This window comes from Sesamum indicum, linkage group LG5 (assembly GCF_026168435.1).
Source record: "Sesamum indicum cultivar Baizhima isolate 11 linkage group LG5, ASM2616843v1, whole genome shotgun sequence".
NCBI classification, from domain to species: domain Eukaryota; kingdom Viridiplantae; phylum Streptophyta; class Magnoliopsida; order Lamiales; family Pedaliaceae; genus Sesamum; species Sesamum indicum.
The window spans coordinates 16785697-16807307 of record NC_142661.1 but is presented as its reverse complement, the minus strand read 5'-3'; the positions used below and the strand labels follow the sequence as shown (position 1 = coordinate 16807307).

The following is a 21611-nucleotide window of genomic DNA, read 5'->3' as shown; positions in this document are numbered from 1 at the left end:
GCGTTCTTGGCGGAGATGGAAGGTGAAACGATTTTTTTAAAAATGTAATAAAAATGATTTTTTTTAAAAAAATTAAATTACATTAACATTTCTAGATTAAATACTCAAACAATTTTCTACCTTTGTACTTGTAATAATAAGTACATTTATTGAGATGGTAGTTAATATGTACACTGTTTATTTAGTGGCAAAAATTTATACAAATATTTTTTGATTTTTTTTATACTAACACCGTCTGAAGGGTATACTTGTAATTTTGTGAAGGATGCTGGGCATTTGTGTATTTGAATTTAAGTTTAAGGGTGTAAATGTAATTTATCTAAAAAAATATAAATAAAATTAAGAGGAGTAACTTGCTTTTGCAAATAAAATTATAAAATAAATCTTCACACTTCTTTAAAAAAATTATGATAACTTACACTAGGCTCTTATGAGTTGACCATAATTATAAATACACCAGAATTATGGATCGTCAAATAAATATTTTTTTTATGAAAATTTATTATAGGAGTATTTGTTAAATGAAAGTTAATAATTTTTTAAGGTATTATATAATTATAATAAATTTTAAAAGAGCTCGTTGTGATTTAGGAAAAAATTTAAAGAGAAAAGAAAGCAAAAAGTACTCAAAATTTAATTTGGGAAAAATGGTGGGAGGAAAACAAAAATAAATAGAAAGTAAGGGGCAGAAAATAAGCCCCCCCAATCTCAGCCGTCACATTTCCTTGCCACGTCATCCTCTACATCATCTTAACCGTTGTTACTCTCCATACGCTCACCTCGAGATTCCCCATATTCCGTTATACAACACGACGGCCTCGAACCACCAATCACGGGCCTCCACCACACCTTGTCCACTGGCCCACCAAAATATCTCATTGCAGGAAATCCCCGCCTTTGGGCCCCCGCCGTTATAGGGAATAAATAAGGAGTCCGTGGAGCATTTGTTCCAGTTCAGTGATCACTCTCCAGTCTCATCCTCATCAGAGAAAACCATGGCTCGTACTTTGCTCCTCGTCTTCGGAGTTTTGATCGCCTTCTTCGCCGGCACACAAGCCGGATCAGAGTTCCTCGCAGAGGAAAATCCGATCAGACAAGTCGTTGATGGTCTGCACGAGCTAGAGACGTCTATCCTCCGAATCGTCGGCGAGTCTCGGCGCGCTCTCTCCTTCGCTCGCTTTGCTCATAGGTGACTTGTTGTTCCTTTTTTTTTTTAATTATATTTTTTTCTCTTTGCTCATAGGAGGTTTTGATGTTTCGTGCTGTGGTTTATTGACGAGATTTCTTTGTAAAAGGTACGGGAAGAGGTACGAGAACGCTGAGGAGATACAACGAAGGTTCCAGGTTTTCTCGGAGAATTTGAAGATGATCAGATCTCATAACAAGAAGGGGCTCTCTTACACTATGGGAGTTAATGGTAGTTTTATCCTTTTATTTTTATCTGCACTAGTACATGGTTCTTCATTTTATGAGATTATAATGATATTTTTCTTTATTTCTAATCTTATGTCTTTTTCATTGTTTTTACTTGTTCACTTCTGTTGTATAGTTTTGCTAAGTGCGATTGAATTATTGAAGAACTATCACCTGTAACTTCTCAGTTTTGACCTGTTGGTAGTTTAGCTGAATCGGTGTTCTATCTTTGATCTCTGGACTTGATTTGTCAATCTACAATTGTCTAATTGTTCTTCCAGCAGTCTTCTTGGTCCTTTTTTATTTTTTTATTAGGATAATCTTTAATTGATTATTGAATTATATATCTGTATAATGTAAATACAGCAGGTATGACGGTATGAGAACTTTATGATGTCAATATTGCCAAAAGTTTCAATATGATAGGCTAGTCAAAAGGTTAATTAGTTTTGTATTGTGACAAAAGTGATGTTCAGTTGTGGAAGAAGGGAGTATCAATTTAAGGAAAGGAGAGATTGGAATTTGTTATGATAACCGCCTACCTTCATGCTTTGATTTGCTTCAATCACATGTAATTTTCAAAATCATCAATGTAACAAAGAAGTTAATGGTAGTACATGACCAAGAGGTGCTCAGAAGAATTTGTTAGCATTTTTGCGTATGACTCATCATAAGCATGTACACGGGATGTTTGGCTTATTGCTCCTACCAATATATCTGTATATGCATATCCTGAACAACAAAAGAATGCACAAATTATAGTAGTTTGTTATATTACTCTGTGTTCCCAAATTATAGTTTCTTGATGAATTAGAGAGAAAGGTCACTCTGTAAGCTGTCTTAAAGTGTTACTTCCGCTTACTTTGTTGACCTTGGCCATGCAAATGAACAGAGTTTTCTGATATGACTTGGGAAGAGTTTCGTAAGCACAGGTTGGGAGCAGCTCAAAACTGCTCTGCTACCACAAAAGGCAACCACAAGCTCACTGATGTCGCCCTTCCTGAATTGGTACTTGCTTTCATCTTTATTCTTGCTTTGGTTCTTGGTGCTTATTATATTAGAGTTTTCTTTCAATAGCTTTTGTTTAATGCGGCAGATGGTTCATATCTTTTTGTCAATTCCATTAATACCTAATGACCATATATTGCAGTCCTGTTACCCAAATGACCTCTATGCTCTACTGAGTATGTTTGAAGATCCTGATGTTAAATCATGTGGTAGCAATTGTTGGATTCAAATGTGCTCTATAGCTTTTAGAAAAATTCCTTCCCCATGCTATCACTATTCTCTTTCCAATCAGGAATATGATACTGAAATGGACCGAGCTTGATGATGATGGAACTGCAAAAACAGTTCAACTCTTTTTTCCACTTTTGGTGGCAGAATCAAATGTGCTTAAACTGGTTGTTTAAGGAACTTAACTACATAACATCTTTGAAAATTTATGAAGCTCTACTGAGGCATATGATCAATGGAACTATTAACTTATATTACTAGTAAACTGTAAACTTGACTTGGTTGTGATGGATTGCAGAAAGACTGGAGGGAAACTGGCATAGTTAGCCCAGTCAAAAATCAAGGTCACTGTGGATCTTGCTGGACATTCAGGTAAGCTTAATTTCATAGATAAGTAGATATTAGAAGTTTTCTTAAATAATATTTCATTGGATAAATCAGAAGCACTAATGTTGCATCATGATATATGTAATGTTTTACAGCACAACTGGAGCACTTGAGGCAGCTTATGCACAAGCATTTGGTAAGGGTATTTCTCTATCTGAGCAGCAGCTTGTGGATTGTGCTGGAGCATTCAACAACTTTGGCTGCAATGGTGGACTGCCTTCTCAAGCCTTTGAATACATCAAATATAATGGTGGGCTTGAAACTGAGGATGCATATCCATATACTGGAAAGGATGGCAATTGCAAATATTCATCCGAGAATGCTGCAGTCCAAGTGCTTGACTCGGTCAATATCACACTGGTAAGATGCTTGACATACTTTTCTTTTTGAATCTCAACCAGCAAACCCTAGATTTGGAAATATTCATTGGGTGCTTGAATTGCATGTTACCATCTACATATGGGAGAATGTCATCTGTCCTTTTTTTTGTTGACACCAGCTTTGTTAACGTGCTTATTAAGATCTAACATATAGGATATAGTTTAAACATTTATATTTCTTCTCTGTTCCATCTTCTTTGCCTAAATAATTGGCGACTTGTGCTTAAATTTAATGGGGAAGAAGTTCCCATAAGAATGGCGCTGTGTGAGATTTGAACAATATAGTTTCAGACATTCAAAATGCATGGAATTATAGCAATAAGCATCTGCACACACAAAGATACTTCGGTTGCTTTCTTACTCGCTCATGAAATGACAGGGTGCTGAGGATGAACTTAAGCATGCAGTAGCATTTGTTCGGCCAGTGAGTGTGGCCTTTGAGGTGGTTAATGGTTTTCGAGCATACAAAGGGGGGGTCTACACCAGCACAAAATGTGGCAGCTCCCCAATGGTGAGATGTTTTCATTCCTATCATAGGTGCCTGTAAAAAATGAGTTGTGGGAAGATAAAGTTTTATAGATCTGTTGTGATAAAATAAGGCAATAATAGATAACTAAGGGGACTTTATTTGTCAAATTTCATGCACTTATGAGCTAAAAAGATCATTTAGATTTTTTCAAGATTGTACACCTTCCTATTCTGAGTTTTGAAAGGCCAAAGTAGTAAACTGCAAACTAAGTGTATGAAAAACCTTTACACAACAAGTCATCTGAAGAAGCCGTCCTTCATGACACTATAAACTGTAGTGATTTACAAAGGTTAAAGTCACGTGCTGCAGATCTTATATAGAATTAAGGTATTGACGTGAATCTAAGGTGTGATATGGAGAGATTTTTGGTTGGATATGCAGTAGCGAAGTTCCTCTTCTCTATGATAATTCTCATATTTCCGACATATTTTCAGGATGTGAACCACGCTGTTCTTGCTGTTGGATATGGCGTTGAAAACGGCATCCCATATTGGCTCATTAAAAACTCCTGGGGAGGTGACTGGGGTGACAATGGGTACTTTAAAATGGAGATGGGCAAGAACATGTGTGGTAAGTTTTCCAGGTTTTATATTATTATCACCCCTTGGTGGTTACATAACGTTACACAAATACAACACTTATTTAGATGAGTTGATTCACTTCTGAGGTATTCTATATCCATAAACTCATGGGAGTAACCTTTTTGCAGGCGTTGCCACTTGTGCATCATACCCGGTAGTTGCTTAAGTATTCATGAAGAACAACGATTGGAGTAGCTATCCAGGATAACCTTCAAGAGTCTGGTTGTGCAAAAATAGTTGGAGTCTGTTGTACAAAATAAGATCCAGGTGAAACTGGCAGTTATATAAATAGGATTTTCATGTATTAATCTTAAAAGCTATATGTAAATTATGACTAATGCTGGAGACATTATTGTTCCACAATAGAAATACATATTGCAACCTCAACCTCCCCTATTTGGAGAGCCAGGATGCCACTTGGTATTTTGATGAAATAGATTCATCTGTTTTGTCGTAGTTAACAGCAGATAGATTCTTAATGGGATAAGTATAGTTGGTTGAACCATAGAATATGCTTGTTTTATACTCTGACCATATACCACAAATAATAATTAATAATAACAATAATGCCGGGTCTTACATTTCAATGATGAAAGCAACAAACACTGTATAGGACAAGTAGTTCAACTTCTAGTGTATTTTATATATTCCCCATTAACATGGCCCAGACCAGACCCCTCTTGTGTTGCGGAATTCGTGTTCCAATTTGTTTGAAATTTTCTGTACAATTTACAAATCAGACATAGTCAAGTGATAATAGTGTAAGAAGAGAAGTAAGTGTTGGGCAATGAGTTAGCCAGAATATGAGAGAGCATGGAGTGGAAGTTGGGATATAAGCATAGACTTTTCTTATCCTTGATTCATGCCTGCCCACTGCATCACTTTCCCAAGACAAAAGAATATTCTTGGCTCAGACCCACAACTTCTTTCATATCATACCTTCTAAAATGTGTGGAAATTACGTGCGGAATTCGTATCTGAAACATACTGCTACTATTCAACTCTCTAGTTTAATTGCTAGCAATCCAACCACTTCTTTCTTTTTTGCCTATAGCTTTACCAGATCCGTATGCATTTAGCTGTTATAAGGCTGTTTTAATATATATATATATATATAAAACAACCCTCCCCTTCATTCAATTAGTTGTATCAATTCATTTTTATCAACGGATGTTTACAATTTAATCTATTTTATCTGTTTTGATCAATTGTCAATTTATCTTTTCCTATCTTATTTAATTAAATAAATATAATAAAAATTAAGGTTAGCCTGTTTATACCACCTTGGTTTTGGCTTAATGTGTATAAACTAAACAAAATACCCTCAATATATTTAATTATTTTATAAACTAAGCCATTACTTTATTTATTCCCAATTGGTTCTATCAATAACGTTTCGGTTATACATATTTAAAGTTAATAGATTTTATCACTTATTTCTTTTTTGGTATAATTAAATAAAAATTTGAATTATATGTGCTCTTGGGAAAGCTGTTCAAACTTCACAACGACTTAGAAGTTAAAACAAAGAATATTGACCGGAGAAATTTTTCTCTCCCACACTAAAATTTACAAGAACCGTTGATCAGACCAGTAGGGAGCTTTACGGCTGAGATCACGTTGGGAACCAGCTACTGCCGATCAACTCTGCACCTTGCTAACACCCAAACACACTCTCTCTCGCTGTCTGATTCAAGATTAAAATATGGAGGAAGGATAATATTGTTTAGTTATCCAAATTGCAAATACTATTATTGTTTTTTTTTCTTGTCCGGATAAAGATAAGGCGATCGCTATCTTCTCCAGATTCATCTCTCTCTCTCTCTCTCTCTCTCTCTTCTGTCTTTCTCTCTATACGTACAAACAGTGGTATATGTATCTGTTGAGGAGTTTTTGGTGAAGGTATCACGGCGATGTCGATAGCCTTGGGGAGGAGTGGCTCCGGCGGGGATCATAGGATCGAACGCCCTGGATTTGCTCGGAGCAGTATAGCTTGTGCTTCGGCGATCTACAGCCCGGCGGAGGAGGCCTCGGAAGATCGAAGGTTCGGAGCGGCGCAGCAGCTGGTGTCGGAGGATCGAAGTCGGTCTTTGTCTTCGTCGTCCACTTCTTCAATAGGGAAAAACAGCGATGAGTCTGCGGGCGGCGGGGACGAGGAGGAGGTGCAGAGTGAGTATAAGGGAGGGCCGTTGGACTGTCTGGATGCTTTGGAGGAAGGTTTGCCGATAAAGTAAGTTATGTTCCTTGGCTTCTTTTTTGGGTTAAATATGCCAATATTGTTTTATCTTAGGGTTCGGGGTTTGTCGAGATTTATATTACTTCTACTGATGGTACTTTAGTCGTTTGAGCAAGTTTTTGAGGATTTAGGGCTTTTGGTCTTTGTTTGTTTTTAATTATGAGTTTGGGGGTGGGGTTTCTGTGTTTTGTTTGGTAGTAACTTGTGAAGATAAGATCGGTAATTAGTAACGAAATGAATGAATGAAGTTTATTAGCGATGTTGGTGGAGAATTAATCAAAGTGTTTGTCTGCAAGTTAATGGGATTAAATAGGACGAGCCTTGATATATGAGGAGATTGCATTCTGGGATATATAGTGCTAGGTTGCATATTAGATGAGTTTATGTCATCTCATGGTTTATGGTTTGGTTGGTCGTGCCAATACACTGTTTTAGGTTTTGGGTTCAAGGATTGTTTCGGGAAAAATATGGTTGTGGTTGGTGAAAAATTTTTTTATTTCTTGTTTAGGAGGTTTGAGTGTGTAGTCATGGAAATTGCTTTAGGTTGTAAATAACTTTTGTTACAAGAACATACAACATAATTTGAATAGTTAGACTGCATTGAATAGTCTTAAGAGCTGACGTGAGTCATATATGAAAAGCCTGGTGAGAGTTGCCATCTCCCTCCTCTTCTCTGTCTCTTGTTTCTTTTCTTTTTCATTTTTTTTTTTGGAGTGTGTGCGGTGGTGGTGGTCTGGATGTAATAAACGCATCTCATAAGCTGCCTGAAGGTGTTTCTATTGGGCATTCTTCCTGAAAGTAAATTGAATAATTAAATAGTTGCCAATTAAGCATCTTCAATGTTACTAGCAACTTCTACATGAATTTTCGAGTGGATAAGATTGGTAAAGTGGTCTTATGAATTGTATGTTCTTATGGAGTGGACAGAATTCCAGAATAGATGAGCAATAGAAGGGAGAATGCTGCAATAAAAGCACTGACTTGTTCCCTTATTATGTATTTGCTGTATCTTCACATTTGATTAGAATATTAAAAGTCAAAATAGCATCTTGAAACTAATCACATCACTTGAAGCTCAATTTCAGGAAATTTTCTGTGAAAAGTTTGTGCCGATCCAAACTACCTGTCTATATTTCTATTTTTATATATTTGACCAAATAAATTTTACAGCAAGTATTTCCAGACGAGTTTTGTGGATGTGCATGTTCCGAAACTTGTGTTTTGTGCTTGGTGATTTTGGTATTCCGCACCATGTTCTTTTTCTTCCCTCGAACTAAGCTATGAAGTTAAGTGACTTGCATCCATTGTTTGAAGTCATCTTCTCTGTGAATTTTACGCTGGACCGAGTTTAATGCCTCACAAGAAATTTTTTGTAGAATTGCTGTAGCTGGCATCCTTGTGGTTATCAGCTTTTAATCTTTGTGCCATGGTTGGTATGATTTTCTGATGGTGTGAAACTTATTACAGGAAAAGCATATCGAAGTTTTACTGTGGTAAATCAAAATCATTTACCAGTCTATCTGATGCGGCAACATGCTCTTCTGTTAAGGACATAGCTAAACCAGAAAATGCATACACAAGGAAACGCAAGACCCTGCTGGCTTTTAATAACTTTTTGGAAAAGAAACGTGATAATATTCCCATTGGTGGCATATCAAAGAGACCAACAAATTCTAGAAGCATGCTGGCTCTTGCTGCAACTATGAACTGCTCCGAGACCAATAGTGGTGAGACTTCTAACTCGAATTCATCGTCACCGGGTTGCAGCCTTCCTCCTTTGCCACCACGTGCAAGAAGAGCTATGCACTGCGAGCATTCCTCGTCTCCACCTTCTGAGAAGTTTTCTTCATGGCGGTCATTCTCCTTGTCTGATTTGCAAGGTGCTGCTGCTGTTGAAGCTTCAAGTCCCAGCACCGTTGGATCATGGATCAATAACAGCAACAAATAAAACTATTATTAGATCTTGCCTTCAATTCTGATGTCACCCTATGAATCTAATTTGTGATAGATGTTCATGGAGGTGGAGATGTTTGTAGTATCTTTCATGGTTTGTAATCATGTGGTTCTGCCCGATTTAGTTATTGTTTAGGCATGACTAGTTCTCGGGCATTTCCGGAATGTAATCACTGTAATACACTTCAGCTCTTCCTTCTGTCTCCACTCTGTTATACACCTGAATGAAATTACTGGAAAGTCCAAGAGGGATTGTGTTTCATCTCACTGCTTTCTTTATGCCTCTGAATGTTTATTAAGTAGGTAAATATGCTTGCCTGGGAGAAAGTCGGAATTGCCTTGAAGCTATCATTGGATTTATCTTGTCTTTCGCATGAGCTGACCAAAGCAATCTCCTCTGCATTGGTTGAAATGGTTAGCAGCAATTAGCATACTGAAGCGCCGGTAACCTAATATTTTTTTTATTTTGTCATTTCCTGTTGCTTTATATGGAATATCTTTGATTGTTTGTCACTTGATGTCAATTTTCCAACTTCAGATAAAAACCAGAATTGGCCTACTTTTGGGAAGCCAATGGCCATAAGGACTAGGCTTTTAACTTTCTTCACTAAAAAGTACGGATGGTTGCAGAATGAGGTTACACCACGGGCATGTAATAGTCAGTTGATGTCTCTTTAAGGTATGATTTACTACCTATCTTTTGGAGGAGGATTTAAGCACGTTTGATTAGTCAATCTGATCATTGTACTATTCATAACATTTGGTTTCATGCTCATGTTGCTGTCTCAGTACAAATTCATGGTACAATCTTTTCTCCTGACTAAGTTTTCAGATTTTGTTTTCTTGAAGTATACGAACTAAATTAGCTAAACTTTTCTGATTTTGTTTCTCGAAGAACACAAACTAAATTTGCTGACACATTTTCGCCAGACGCCATGTTAGCGTGTTGCAAATTTCTACGTTCGTCATGTATTGATACTGATGTGAAGAGTTAAAGGAACTACTTCGTCGTTTATATGACACATTGAACCTTAAAAGTCCTACTTTCCACAAATGAAATTATACCAAATAATGATATTTAACATGTGTAGATACCGGTTAAAAGTATAGAACTATTAGTCTATATATTACTCCTACTCCCGGACATGAGTTATACAGAATAAAGAATAACTGGCTTATACTGTCATATATGTGGTGAGTTAAACCTTTTTGGTCATTTATTGAGCATAAATAGCCAACAATATACGGCATATGTTCATGACGTATGTAAAGACTTTTAAGGCAGACAAGTGAGAACAGGCTTATTTTTGTAAAACAATGTAAACAGTTTGTCGTTTAACGTCACAGAACCTTTTGAGTCATTCCTTTCGTGACGCATGCACCGTACGGAATAACCGTAAGATATCTGGTCATATATGCTCTGAGTTACACTTTTTAAGTCATTTATTGAGCATAAACAGCAGAATTATCATGGCCAACTGAATCATGCTCATGACGTGCACGGAATGATAGATTGTAATGGAAAGATACTCAGCTGACTGAGAATAGGCTAGTTTTTATGATTAACAGAATTACCATTCTCCTTTTAACCTTATCGAAAAGATCCTTCAAAAGTAGAATCGTATCTAGGCAGATGACGGCGCTCTTTTAATGGAGCTATGATACTGACAAACAGAAGTGACCACTTGATGCCACATTTGATCATAATCCTCAGATTTCCATGTTTTGGGGTCCTATGAGTACGCAATTAAGTAACAATTCAAACTCTTTTGGTAAACTGCGCTACAAGCTCAGTCTTGTGAGCTGCAGACTTTATCTTACCATCAAATAATATATTTTGGGACAGTATTCCTTGGTTGATGGTATGTCTCTTTGGTATGCATAAAAGGCTAGCTTTATTAGCTGATAATGTCTTCGGCATTAATCAGTGATGGAAGATGCTATAGATGACAGCTTATTTCAAGTATTTCATTAGTTGCGGCATTCATATAAAGCTTATTGGGCGTACCTGAATGAAGAAAAGAAAGGAAGCCTGGTAACAATTAAGGTTATTTTACATTTCTTCTCTTCTTGTATATTTGGTTGAGAACTAATTATTGGAAATATAAAAGTTTTTAGTCACAATATGGACATTCAGGAAATCTGATTGTTAATCCCTCATGGTTTGCTATTATGTGCAGGTGGAGCATTGATTATGAATCACACAATATTATCTGGATTCCCAGAACTTCATAGTACACTAAATATGAAAAATCTATTCCCTCAAGCTTTCATAATGGAGGAGGAAGACTTGACTGAAGGTAGGTTGGCGAGCGTTACCACTTCTTTTTTCTCGTTTTCATGACCTGGTCCTGTAATCCCTAGGAAAATTTGGCCTTTTAGGTAACTATTGAGTTCTTTGATTTCATCGCCTTGCCTCATCTAGGACATGTGTAAAGTTTTCTCTGGGAATGGTTGACTGAAACGGAAATTGCATGCAAGTTTCCAGGGCTTATTACAGTAATCCCAGGATACATTAATTACTACCCACTAAAGATTATTTCTCTGAGATGATTCCAACTCACCATAATTATTTTTTTGTTTTTTTGTAAAACAATTGATAAGCACAAATTCATGACTTTGTCTCACCTTTACGCTGCACAGCGCTGCCCAGCGGTTATATAAGCAGGTTTTGGGGGTGTAGACTTCACTTCTAACAACAGATTCTCTACGAGAAGAGTTCTCTCTGGTGAGTCTCCTTCAGGTTTATTTTCTTACGCTCCATGTATTGTAGAGTGCTCTATATCTTTCTTCAGAGTTCACTTGATCTGTGATCTTATATTAACTTTGTGGTTTTGAGATTTTTTCAGTGAACAAGACATGGGCCATGAGTTCCATGTACTGTTTCTGACTGATTACTTACAGGCACCATTCTGGTGTTAAAACATGTGTGCCAATTGCAGGCATTCTTGCTCATGACTGAACTGTTTGGCTATTGCAATTTTGAGTTTGGGCTACTCATGTTTCTTTAACCCTTGTCTTTTTGCCTGATTTTCTATTTTGGCTGGTGATTCTGCCACAATGATGATGCACTTTTAGAGGTTAAAGCAGTCTCTTTCTTCCAGTAACCACTTGAAAACTCTACCAGATGCACTTTTTTTGTGGCGGCTACATATACTCAATTGACTTCAGCATCATATACATAATTTCTTTATTTCATTTTTTCAGGATTCTGCTGCTTTTTGTAGTTTTTTCATATATTCTGTTGAATTTTACTTTGTTAATCACAAATGTCTGCATTCAGTTTTATCAGGCTTTGGCAGATCTTGCTGTTCGTGTTATCATGGATGGTGCAATAGATCAAGTGACACTGGATGAATTCAAGCTTTTCTATGGGCTTGATCGGGAATTGTATATTATTCTGGTGAGGGATCTTTGCCGAAACCCCTCAGAGTGCCTGCAAATTATGGGCCTGTGGCTGTGGTTGGAACGTGGAGGCATTTGCAATGTCATAAGCAAGATCTTGTCCCTCACTCCATACATGATCAATGGACTTGCTGATGAGGCTTTGACATGCCTCAGCTTAATCAACAATCAGTTCCCAGTATCATCCGAAGCTGCTGATATTCCATTGACTCACAGTCTTGTGAAAACTGGCATCTCTCTGCAGTACTTCCTGGAAAACCGGCGCACTGTTTTCCATGAAGTCCAAAGTTTGGTGAGTGATGTCTACATCCCTGCACTATCTGACATAATGGAGATAGCTCGTCATGGTGGTTTTGGAGAAAGCTCGACTCAGAACGAGGTAAATACACCCATTGCTGCTTCAGTTCCATCAGCAAGCCAAACGAGGGTGCTGCCTTCCACAGCAAACCAAACGACAGCAACACCTTCCTCAGCAAACCAAACGGTGGCGACACCTTCCTCGGCAAACCAAACATCAGCGATACCTTCCTCAGCAAACCAAACACCAGTGATACCTTCCTCAGCAAACCAAACAAGGTCCCTATCTTCTTTGGTCGACTCTTTGGTGCGGAGTCTCTCTAATTTGAGCATTGAAGGAGAGACCAGGTCTCGTGGAAACGAGAACCCAAAGTATGCTCGCACCATGTTTGCTACATTCTCCAAGGGCTATCCCGTGAGCGAAACCGAAGTCCGGCAGTTCTTCACTCGGATGTTCGGCAATTGCATTGAGTCATTCCACATGCAAGAGGTAGGTCCTGATGAGCAAGCCCTTTATGCCAGAATCGTCTTCCATCGACCATCCTTCATCCAAGTCATTCTCAATGGAGACACCAAGGCCAAGTTTACCATCAATGGGAAGCATGTGTGGATGAGACAGTTCATTCCGAGGAACGGGCGGGGGCTGCCGTGCGGGTGCGCTAGCGTGGGACCCTCGACCTGCGCCCATCACCACTAATGACTAAGTGTGCCTCGATGTAATAATCACCCTTAATTTCTGTCTGTATTAACTAGTACAGTGATGTCATTTCGTCGTTTTCATTCCTCCCCTTTTGTCTTTCTTCCTCCCTTTAATGTCCCGGGTCCTGAGTGATGAATTAGTTGTAACCGAAGTCGTCTAATGTATAAAAGCTGTTTGGTGTTTGGTGTTATTGTTGTTGTAATGACGTCTTGTGTTTCTCACTCTAACTCGAATCCGGATGTGTGTCTGGTTGTAAGAACTGAGAAGAGTGATGCATTTGGTGTACAGAATGAGAAATCAGCAACCATTTCCACAAAATCAAGAAAGAAGGTGTTGCTGATGCATATAGTAGTAAAAGCATTTAATTCTTGGGATGAGATTTTATTACTGTGACTACCAAACATTAATTTTCTCGACTGTCACTATATCATTATACTCTCCTTTGCTGGGGCTGGGAGTGTGGTGTGTTTGGTGAAACACTCACCAGCTATTCTGTGAATCTGAATTTAAAGCTTATTCCAATCAGATTTCGGCTGCACTCAATCACCTCCTAAAGACTAATCCTACCTGTATTTATGGTCATTAATTATAAATTTTTCAAAAGAAAAAAGATTGCTTTCATAATATGATTTTATTGTTGTAATATTTAATAAAAAAATTGTATTAATAATTGGTAATAACCCATACTTTTTTATGTAATAATGATGTAAGAATAATGTAATCGATTCACTCAAAACAAAATGATGGAAAGTGGTCAAAAGCATCAGCAGTCTTTGTAAGACTAAGGAGGGATTGTTTGCGAGCTACATGTAATCCCATCTCATCTGGTGGAATGGATATTATTTTGTTAAGACACGTATTTATGGAAAATTTTTATCCAAACATATTTTGCAATTACGAAAATGTATTATATCAATTATAATTCCAATTGCTTCTTTCTAACATAATATTTTCTACACATTATCGATTATCATAATTACACTTTTACCTCAAATTCAAACACATCCAAAAACTGTTCATTGTTTCTCATTTGAGATAAAACTAAATGGAATGAGATAGACAAGCAATCACAACGGGGCCATTTTCGTACACAATCCATTCTACCAAAATGTGATCAAATTCAGCCCACATCTTGTGATGATCAATTCATTATGTTTACTTTTCATTATTAAGTTGTATAAATAATTTAATATATATAAGTAATGTGTTTACTCCTAATGATGGAGGGCCATTTTTAATTTAAGAGCACAATACTAATTATTGTTCGAGTTGAATAACTCAATCTATCTAAAAATAATCAAAGTAAATATAATATAACTAAGGTCTAAATACATTTTGCATATTAAACTATGCATGAAGACATTTAACCCCCCGTCCCCACCCCCACCCCCCAAACCTATAAAACGTAATAAAACGCCTCCCCTTCATTATATAGATCATTTTTTTTTCTTTTTCACGAAGAAAATGCGATTCTTATTTACACCCCTTAAAATATGTTCATTACAATCATTCGCCTGAAACATAATTTGAATTATTGTAAAAATTTAAAGTAAATATTACCCAAAAATTATGATTTTTATACTGAATGTAGAGTTTATATAAAATCTATAAATTTATAATGCTTATATTTTTTTACATAACTGATAAAAAATATACATAATTTTTGCTTGTGATGTTATATATATTGCACTCTTTTTTAAAAAAATAAACTATCAATACAGTTTTAAAATTTACATTATGTATGTATACATATTTACATGCATTTTCTAACATAAACTATTTACTTTGTAAAACATAGTGCATATATTGGGCTTATAAAATATTTTTTAATAATTATATAATTTATAAAAAATTATAAATTTTTTAAATAAATTTTGAACCAGTAAAAGTAGCTTCTGGGAATTTTTTTTAATAAAACATATTTTAAAAAGTAAAATAAAAAATATAAGAGATAAGTGGGGAAGGGAATTTCATCCTATCAATATCAAATTGTTTTGTCATGATTATTTTTATTACGTTTCATATTTTAGAATCTTTTAATGTATGAATTTCTAAGAATTTGTTAGAAAAGGATAAAATTTTGGTTGAGTATTTTAATGAAAAGTTGATAAAATAAATTATAATATAATAAAAAATATTAAATAAATTATAATAAACTTACATAAAATAAAATAAATAATATATGGGATGAAATTCAGACCCATGATCTTAAATTTATTAATGGTCATACGTTGTACATGTTTAGCAGAGCTTTATTTTGAGGAATTTGAAAGTATTTTTTCCTGCATTTTATTAATACTTATCTGAAAATTCATGAAAATAGCCCTTGAATTTGATGAAAAGAGAGCCAAGTGAAAAGTACCATAGACGAAGATACGAACATTCCAGCAGGTGTCTGTATCTCTTCGGTTCTCAGTTCTTGCTTCTCAACCCTTCCGTGAATCCGTATTAAGAGCTACAATTTCTTGTGAATAACACAAAGAAAAAGGTCTTAACTTTTCATGTTATTTGCTTGATTTCTCTTATGTTGTAATTTTGAAATGGGCTCGCGATTGAATTCTTTTCTTGCATTTTTAGTTCAAGAAAAAATGGAGGGGACTTCGAATGGAGAAGAACCCGCTTCGTGGGAAGAGCTTTACAACATCAATTTGATGCCTTCCGAGATTTTCTTGAAGTTTCGGAAAGAAATTCAGGGGTTTCGTGTTGGCGTTAACTTGGAGGTGTTTATTCAATTGACTTCTACTTGTTGCTGTCGTTGTGTCGCTGTAAATTCTTGATAGCCCATTATCATTTTTAGAATTGGGGTAACAAGTTTATCAGATTGAAGTTCAATCAGTTGGTTGTGGTTATTGATTAAACTGAAGTTAGTATGTAATTGTGTAGATTTTGGTGAATTTTTGCTTTTTTGTACTTTCTGCTACTGAAACTTTGATCAGTAAGAAATGATTTTGCATGTTTGGATTTCATCAATTCATTCCCTTTGAAGAATTTGCCTCTCCGCCTGATGAGTATGCTCCTGTTTTGCTTTTTAGTGTTTCTCCAACATATAACACGCAGAATGTTTGGCGTATTAGTCCTCACTTGATGTTAAGTTGCATGGAAGTTCATTTTGTTTTCGCCCCCATCTGTGGAATATACAAGTGGAGTGAAATTGAGTGAACCATGCCAGGACACAACGAAATTTGTTGAAATATTGCTTGGGTTTATACTTTTTCTGACTCAATGAAGTGGTATCGAATATATATTCCAGAACAGTATATGAGTTTATTTTCGTATAGTATAGGCGGGAACTGTAGATGAAACTGCTGCTGTGTGTTTGATGCACAGTTAGTTGTAATCTCAATTTGGGCCTGAGGGATATACAGTGATCAATCAGCATGCAATAGAACGAAATCATGCTGTTATAGGTGCATGGATCTTTTATTCCTTATGCTGAGTATGGTTGTTTTTGTTTTTATGGGGATATACGCGGTGCTTGCCGTCTCAATTCTGGATTTTCTGCTACAATGTAGTTGTATAATGCTCCTCTGAACGACTACCATGCAAAACTGGTTTTGAAACCTTTAGCCAATGAGCGGAAGTGGAAGCTAATATATGAGCCTTTATACCAGGATGTGCAGCTTGTTTCCAAGAAAATCCCAGTCACAAAGTTCCTTAACCTTCAGGTGTGATGTTCTAGTCTTATCACTTAGCCTGTTTCTTTAGCTATCAGGAGCCAGTTTCACTGAATAAAGTTTAACTAGTGCAGGTAGGAGTAGGTCATAGCTTTCAGTTGCATGCAACAGGTTGGAAATGGAAGCTGACAACATGTCTGGGTGGAGATGGTATATCTAGGATTCGGAATAAAACATCCCTTGGTTTGTGTCCTGGAGTGGATTTTCGTTTTGGGTGGAGGGCTGATTATGTTCTCCCTGAAATTACTGGGTAAGTTAGAGTCTGATTCTTTTGCATTTCATAATATTGCTGTGATAAAAAATTCCAAATATGAAGTTCTTGTATTGACAAAAGTTGATATATGATAAATGTTGAGTTGTGCTGTTGCGTTTGCTTTATGGTGATTTACTTCAGAGTTAATAAGTTTTTCCTTAGTGTGCTTCAAAAAGCTATTGCTGAAGATTGTCTTCTACAGGGGTGTGGGCAGTGATGAACCGTTGTTTAACATGAAATCTGGACGCTTACAGGCATCTCTTGACAGAATTGAGGCTATCTTTACCCATGCTGATGAAGAATGACGGAGATTGGTACTTTACCTCCAACTTTTGTTTAGTTAAAAAGTTCAACGTGCCAAAGAAGTCTATGTTCAAATCCCCATGGGAAGACACTAGTTAATGGTGACACATAACTATTGTGTGCATAGTAAACAGAAAAAAAAAAAAAAAAGGAAAAGAAAACAAGAAGTAAAAATCCTTGTGGTGCTTCATATGTTGCAAGGAAAGATATAGCTGTTTTCATTAGGGCAACTGCTGTGTGGAGATTGTGCTGCTTTTGCTTTAGGTACTGAAAACAAGTTCAACATTCCGAGCTTGTTATTACTCCGGCAGTTATCCATGTATTACACAATTTTCAATACCTTAATATGACAACAATGTGCTCAAGCTAGCGGCCATAGACAGCACTCTAGTTGCCTTGTCCTCTCCCGTCCATTTTCTTAGCTAAACCATCTGATTGCCTCCTCTAGTTTCTTACAGCTGTCAGATGCTTGCGTTGAGCTGGAGAAGGGTGAACCTTGTCCTTTCTTCTCCAGTTTGTTTCCACATGAATTTGTTTAGCACGAAGACAAAACACTATCCTAAGAAATGCTGCTACCAACTCAAGCACAAGACGGAAATAAGATAATGGCTAGAATTTCATCTTTATGCCTCTTCTTCTCATCTTCTTTTGTTGTTTCTGATGCAACCAAATCCATTCTGGTTGCCATCTTACAGATCATTATGATAGCAGGTACACAAATTGTAGTCAAGGAAAAGGCAAGGAGCAATAACATTGCATATCGGTTATTCGTGCTACTTCATGAAGTATACTGCTGTCTCTGTGTAAAGCTTATTCTTCTTGTTGCAGTATCGTCTAGATGTGGTGTTAGTTGTTTTATTGCAGTTCTCTTTACCCCATTATCAATTCCCACTTGGATCGAAGAGGGATCCAATTTCAGGTCTGGGATATGAAGACATGCACACTGATTTTTTGGTTTCCACATGCTCTGTAATTACTCCTGTTATTTAAAGTTTGTTTCATTTCACCTTTTTCTACTTCCATAGTACTGCTAAAATGCTGGCCTCGTCTTTTTGCAATAGCCCGTGAACAGGGGGTTGGCTGCTGAACAGTTTTTTGGGGTCACAGTTACGCCATAGTCGTGTTCTTGATATCTGTACTATCATTCATGCACCTGTCCTTAAACAAGGAATCACGGGTTTCACAATTTGTTCAAATGCGATTTTATGTTACTTCCACCAAACCTGCCAGATTACAGTTGTTAAATCATCTTGGAATCTTGAATGGAGTACAAGGTGGAATAGAATTTGCAACAGAAAATTCGATCAGATCCTACTAATCACAATTTCCTTGATTACATAAATCCCTTTGGAAAGCATTTGTTGTGATTACAAGATAAAAATAAAATCATATCCTCCAAATTAATCCAATCCTCAAAACAAAGGACCCCAGAAACAACATATTTCTCTATTTTCTCAACATCTCTTGGAGGACCACTTATAGTTCATGTTATCAATTTTTGTGGTTGCCCAATGATCACTTATTTCTAACTTTCTTTGAGTTCCACAACATGAGAGCTGCCCACACCTACAAATGAATGGTGTGGATGAAACCTGCGGAAGTATCTGTGGTCTGCAAAACGTCATCTGGAGCAGTATCTGTGGTCTGCAAAACTTCATCTGGAGCCACACTTAACTAATTATACAGTAAGTATTACTATATGGATTAATTATTATTTTTTTGGAAACTATACGTCAATCAGGTGACAAATGCGTTAGTATATCAAACATAATGTCCTGTTGCAAGAAAGCAGGAAACTTGGGATAGGAAAGCTTAATGTCGATGATCGCTCTACAGAGGCCTCATTTCTCAAGAATGTCGAGCCATGGAATACGGGTTCAACGTGGCTTGCCAAGAATTTCATCCTCTTGGACAATGTGAGTGCATTCAATTTCATTTGCTTCATGCATTTTCTTGTTGAAAAAGAGCAATTATGTCTGTAGAATGTGCTAGAATTGCTTTAAAGTTTAAACTGGCAGGTTGAGGTCCCAATCCACCCCGACGAGGAAGGAAAAACTATCCACTCCTGAACTTGATAAGTTTAGTCCTTCAAACATCAAATTCGACAGACTGCAGCAAACCAATGAAGCAGCCATTCAAGGACATACTCTTGAGTTCAGGCAGCTTGTTGCACGTGAGGCTCAAACCGATGAAGAATATTGGGTCAGTGACATACTTTCTTTCTTTCTTTTTTTTTTTTTTCCAGTTGTATAGCAAAATCAAGTCAGCCGTAGCGTTTTCAAATTTAATCAGGGCTAATTTGCGGTGGTGGCTGTGTAATGTTTTTTCTTTTTTGCTAGACGGCAGCATGGCTAAGAGCAGAGAGTCATTGGGAGGACTGGGAAGATGACGGGTGTGCACTAAGTTTTATTCAACCTGCCATTTGATCACATTCTTGTAGAAGAAAAATGAAACTGATCTATGACTACTGCTGATTCTTGATCTTTTACCTTATGTTATAGATATGCTGAGAACTGCAAACGAATATTCATGGAACAGGTAGGAGAATCGGCATTTTTCTTTCATCACAGGATGCAAGTATTGGGCTGTTAAGCATAAACATTGTATTCTTAACTGTCTATTGTTCAGGAGTTCAGTTCCATGAAAAGGAGATACATTACACATCTGGGAGAGAAATGCAAATGCATTGTGATGGTAAAATGATGCTTCTCTTTAGGTGGCTTGCTACTACATTTTTTACTACTTCATTTCCAGCTCAATCTATGTAATTTCTCGACAATTCCATTTCCTAAGACGAGCCAACATTAGCTAGTCCCATAACAAATATGCGGAGCCTGAACTCTTCAAGAAAATCTTGATTGGACAAAATTATCAGGTAAAGGAGGATGACGGAAACATGCAACATAGCATGTTGAAATGTGTAGTTGGAACATTGGACTTAAGCGTTCGATATTTCTCACACGTGGAGACCTTTCCAGGGGTAAGAAGCCAATTTAGTTCGCAAAAACACTTGTCCATTTATGAACATTGTTTTCTGCCCCATACCAAAAATTATCTGCCTTTCAACAGGAACAGGTTAAATCTCCTCTTTTCTGCTTCATCAATAGCAAAGCCTCCAGCAGATACGGTTACATTGCAAACTTATGCGTTGCTAGATCAGAACGTCGACAGGGGATCGCAAGCAGTATGCTGCAATTCGCAGTTTGCTCAGCCAAGAAAGAGGGTAAATCTATCACAACTATTCACTCAGATAATGTAAATCAAGATAGCATCCATTGTGAGGTTCATTTGTAGTTGTTCCAGGTGCAGGGAAGGTGTTTGTGCATGTTTACAGAAATAACAAGGCTGCTCAGAGCCTGTACCAGAAGATGGGATTTGAGGTATCATCACATTGAAGGGAAAATTGCAATTTACGTGCCACAACTGACCTTCTTCACGATTTTGTCTCTTGTTTTAGCGTTTACCATATTTAGTCCCATAAGTCACAAAAACTTGCAATGTTTTCCAGGTTGTTGATGCAGCAAGCTCTCAGCTCTCGGCGGATCAGATGTATTTGCTATGCCTTGAAGCTTCAAACTACCAAGGGAATTCATTTTTCATTTGACTAGTAAAATGCAAGTGCAAATATAAATCTTTTTTGTATTTTTATAAAATATATAATACATTTATAAAGAACCTCATAAGACAAAAAATAAATTGTTTAATATTTTATCTTTAAGATAGAAGATTACAAAATAACAACTAAATTTTAAAATGTTTTAATTGTAATATTAAATAATATACTTCTTTTTAAATTTCCAACATTATATTTTTTTGTTCATGTTCATTCTTTGATCATGTTATGTATATCACTTCTTTTCATAGTTACAAATATACTTTGTACATAAATATATAATTGCTTGACATTTACACTTATTTTATTAATTGTTTCTAATTGTCAATTTTCTAGTAGTTATCTTTATGTATTTGCATAGAGTATTTATGTTCTTGTGGTCCTAAAGGAATTGTTGGTTTTAAATCTTCATTTGCAATTTCAAGAAAAGAGACCATTTTTTTATTTGTTTAAAGAAATAAAGAATTATATGCATATAAAAATATTTTAAAAGATAGATGACTCAAATCGTTACATCAAAAGTTAGAGGAATAAAATTGGCAATCCCCTAAAGATAGATGACCAAAATTGCAATTATAAATTATAACTTGGACTGTCACGTCATCAAAAGCCCTGATTTAAGTGCTGATATGACTGATGATGTATAATTTT

General features: G+C 36.4%; 5 protein-coding genes across 12 annotated transcripts; all 5 read left to right on the top strand.

Annotated features, from left to right (window-relative positions):
* Nucleotides 1–936: 936 nt before the first annotated feature.
* LOC105161928 (vanillin synthase, chloroplastic) lies at nucleotides 937–4913 on the top strand. The gene is made up of 8 exons (XM_011079790.3): nucleotides 937–1189; nucleotides 1296–1417; nucleotides 2306–2421; nucleotides 2948–3021; nucleotides 3132–3396; nucleotides 3796–3927; nucleotides 4380–4515; nucleotides 4655–4913. Exons 1-8 carry the CDS (start codon nucleotides 996–998, stop codon nucleotides 4690–4692), a joined length of 1077 nt encoding a protein of 358 aa, XP_011078092.1. The 5' UTR covers nucleotides 937–995; the 3' UTR covers nucleotides 4693–4913.
* Nucleotides 4914–6120: 1207 nt separating this feature from the next.
* LOC148788176 (uncharacterized) lies at nucleotides 6121–8977 on the top strand. The gene is made up of 2 exons (XM_088880888.1): nucleotides 6121–6756; nucleotides 8230–8977. The coding sequence occupies exons 1-2, from the start codon at nucleotides 6440–6442 to the stop codon at nucleotides 8708–8710; spliced, it is 798 nt and encodes a 265-aa protein (XP_088737014.1). The 5' UTR covers nucleotides 6121–6439; the 3' UTR covers nucleotides 8711–8977.
* Nucleotides 8978–9018: 41 nt separating this feature from the next.
* Nucleotides 9019–13307, top strand: LOC105161926 (uncharacterized). Of its 5 annotated transcripts, XM_088880886.1 has the most exons (6): nucleotides 9019–9159; nucleotides 9254–9394; nucleotides 10644–10762; nucleotides 10896–11015; nucleotides 11359–11443; nucleotides 11999–13307. In XM_088880886.1, the coding sequence occupies exon 6, from the start codon at nucleotides 12038–12040 to the stop codon at nucleotides 13112–13114; it is 1077 nt and encodes a 358-aa protein (XP_088737012.1). In that variant the 5' UTR covers nucleotides 9019–9159; nucleotides 9254–9394; nucleotides 10644–10762; nucleotides 10896–11015; nucleotides 11359–11443; nucleotides 11999–12037; the 3' UTR covers nucleotides 13115–13307. The 5 variants fall into 5 exon arrangements, with proteins under 5 accessions (XP_088737012.1, XP_088737013.1, XP_020549518.1 ...); XM_088880887.1 differs by having other exon boundaries at nucleotides 9254–10762; nucleotides 12008–13307; XM_020693859.2 differs by having other exon boundaries at nucleotides 9254–10762; nucleotides 10896–11443.
* Nucleotides 13308–15396: 2089 nt separating this feature from the next.
* On the top strand, nucleotides 15397–18353 carry ORG4 (OBP3-responsive protein 4 (ORG4)). Of its 2 annotated transcripts, XM_011079780.3 has the most exons (6): nucleotides 15412–15605; nucleotides 15695–15837; nucleotides 16630–16782; nucleotides 16866–17041; nucleotides 17247–17358; nucleotides 18059–18353. In XM_011079780.3, the coding sequence occupies exons 2-5, from the start codon at nucleotides 15706–15708 to the stop codon at nucleotides 17347–17349; spliced, it is 564 nt and encodes a 187-aa protein (XP_011078082.1). In that variant the 5' UTR covers nucleotides 15412–15605; nucleotides 15695–15705; the 3' UTR covers nucleotides 17350–17358; nucleotides 18059–18353. The 2 variants fall into 2 exon arrangements, with proteins under 2 accessions (XP_088736914.1, XP_011078082.1); XM_088880788.1 differs by lacking the exon at nucleotides 18059–18353 and having other exon boundaries at nucleotides 15397–15605; nucleotides 15695–15882; nucleotides 17247–17712.
* Nucleotides 18354–18500: 147 nt separating this feature from the next.
* LOC105161924 (Acyl-CoA N-acyltransferases (NAT) superfamily protein) lies at nucleotides 18501–21167 on the top strand. 3 transcript variants are annotated; one of them, XM_088880786.1, is made up of 10 exons: nucleotides 18501–19032; nucleotides 19140–19263; nucleotides 19366–19549; nucleotides 19687–19739; nucleotides 19849–19885; nucleotides 19976–20041; nucleotides 20223–20327; nucleotides 20417–20570; nucleotides 20651–20727; nucleotides 20856–21167. In XM_088880786.1, exons 2-10 carry the CDS (start codon nucleotides 19163–19165, stop codon nucleotides 20949–20951), a joined length of 873 nt encoding a protein of 290 aa, XP_088736912.1. In that variant the 5' UTR covers nucleotides 18501–19032; nucleotides 19140–19162; the 3' UTR covers nucleotides 20952–21167. The 3 variants fall into 3 exon arrangements, with proteins under 3 accessions (XP_088736912.1, XP_088736913.1, XP_011078088.1); XM_088880787.1 differs by having other exon boundaries at nucleotides 19137–19263; XM_011079786.3 differs by having other exon boundaries at nucleotides 19133–19263.
* The last annotated feature ends 444 nt before the right edge of the window (nucleotides 21168–21611 follow it).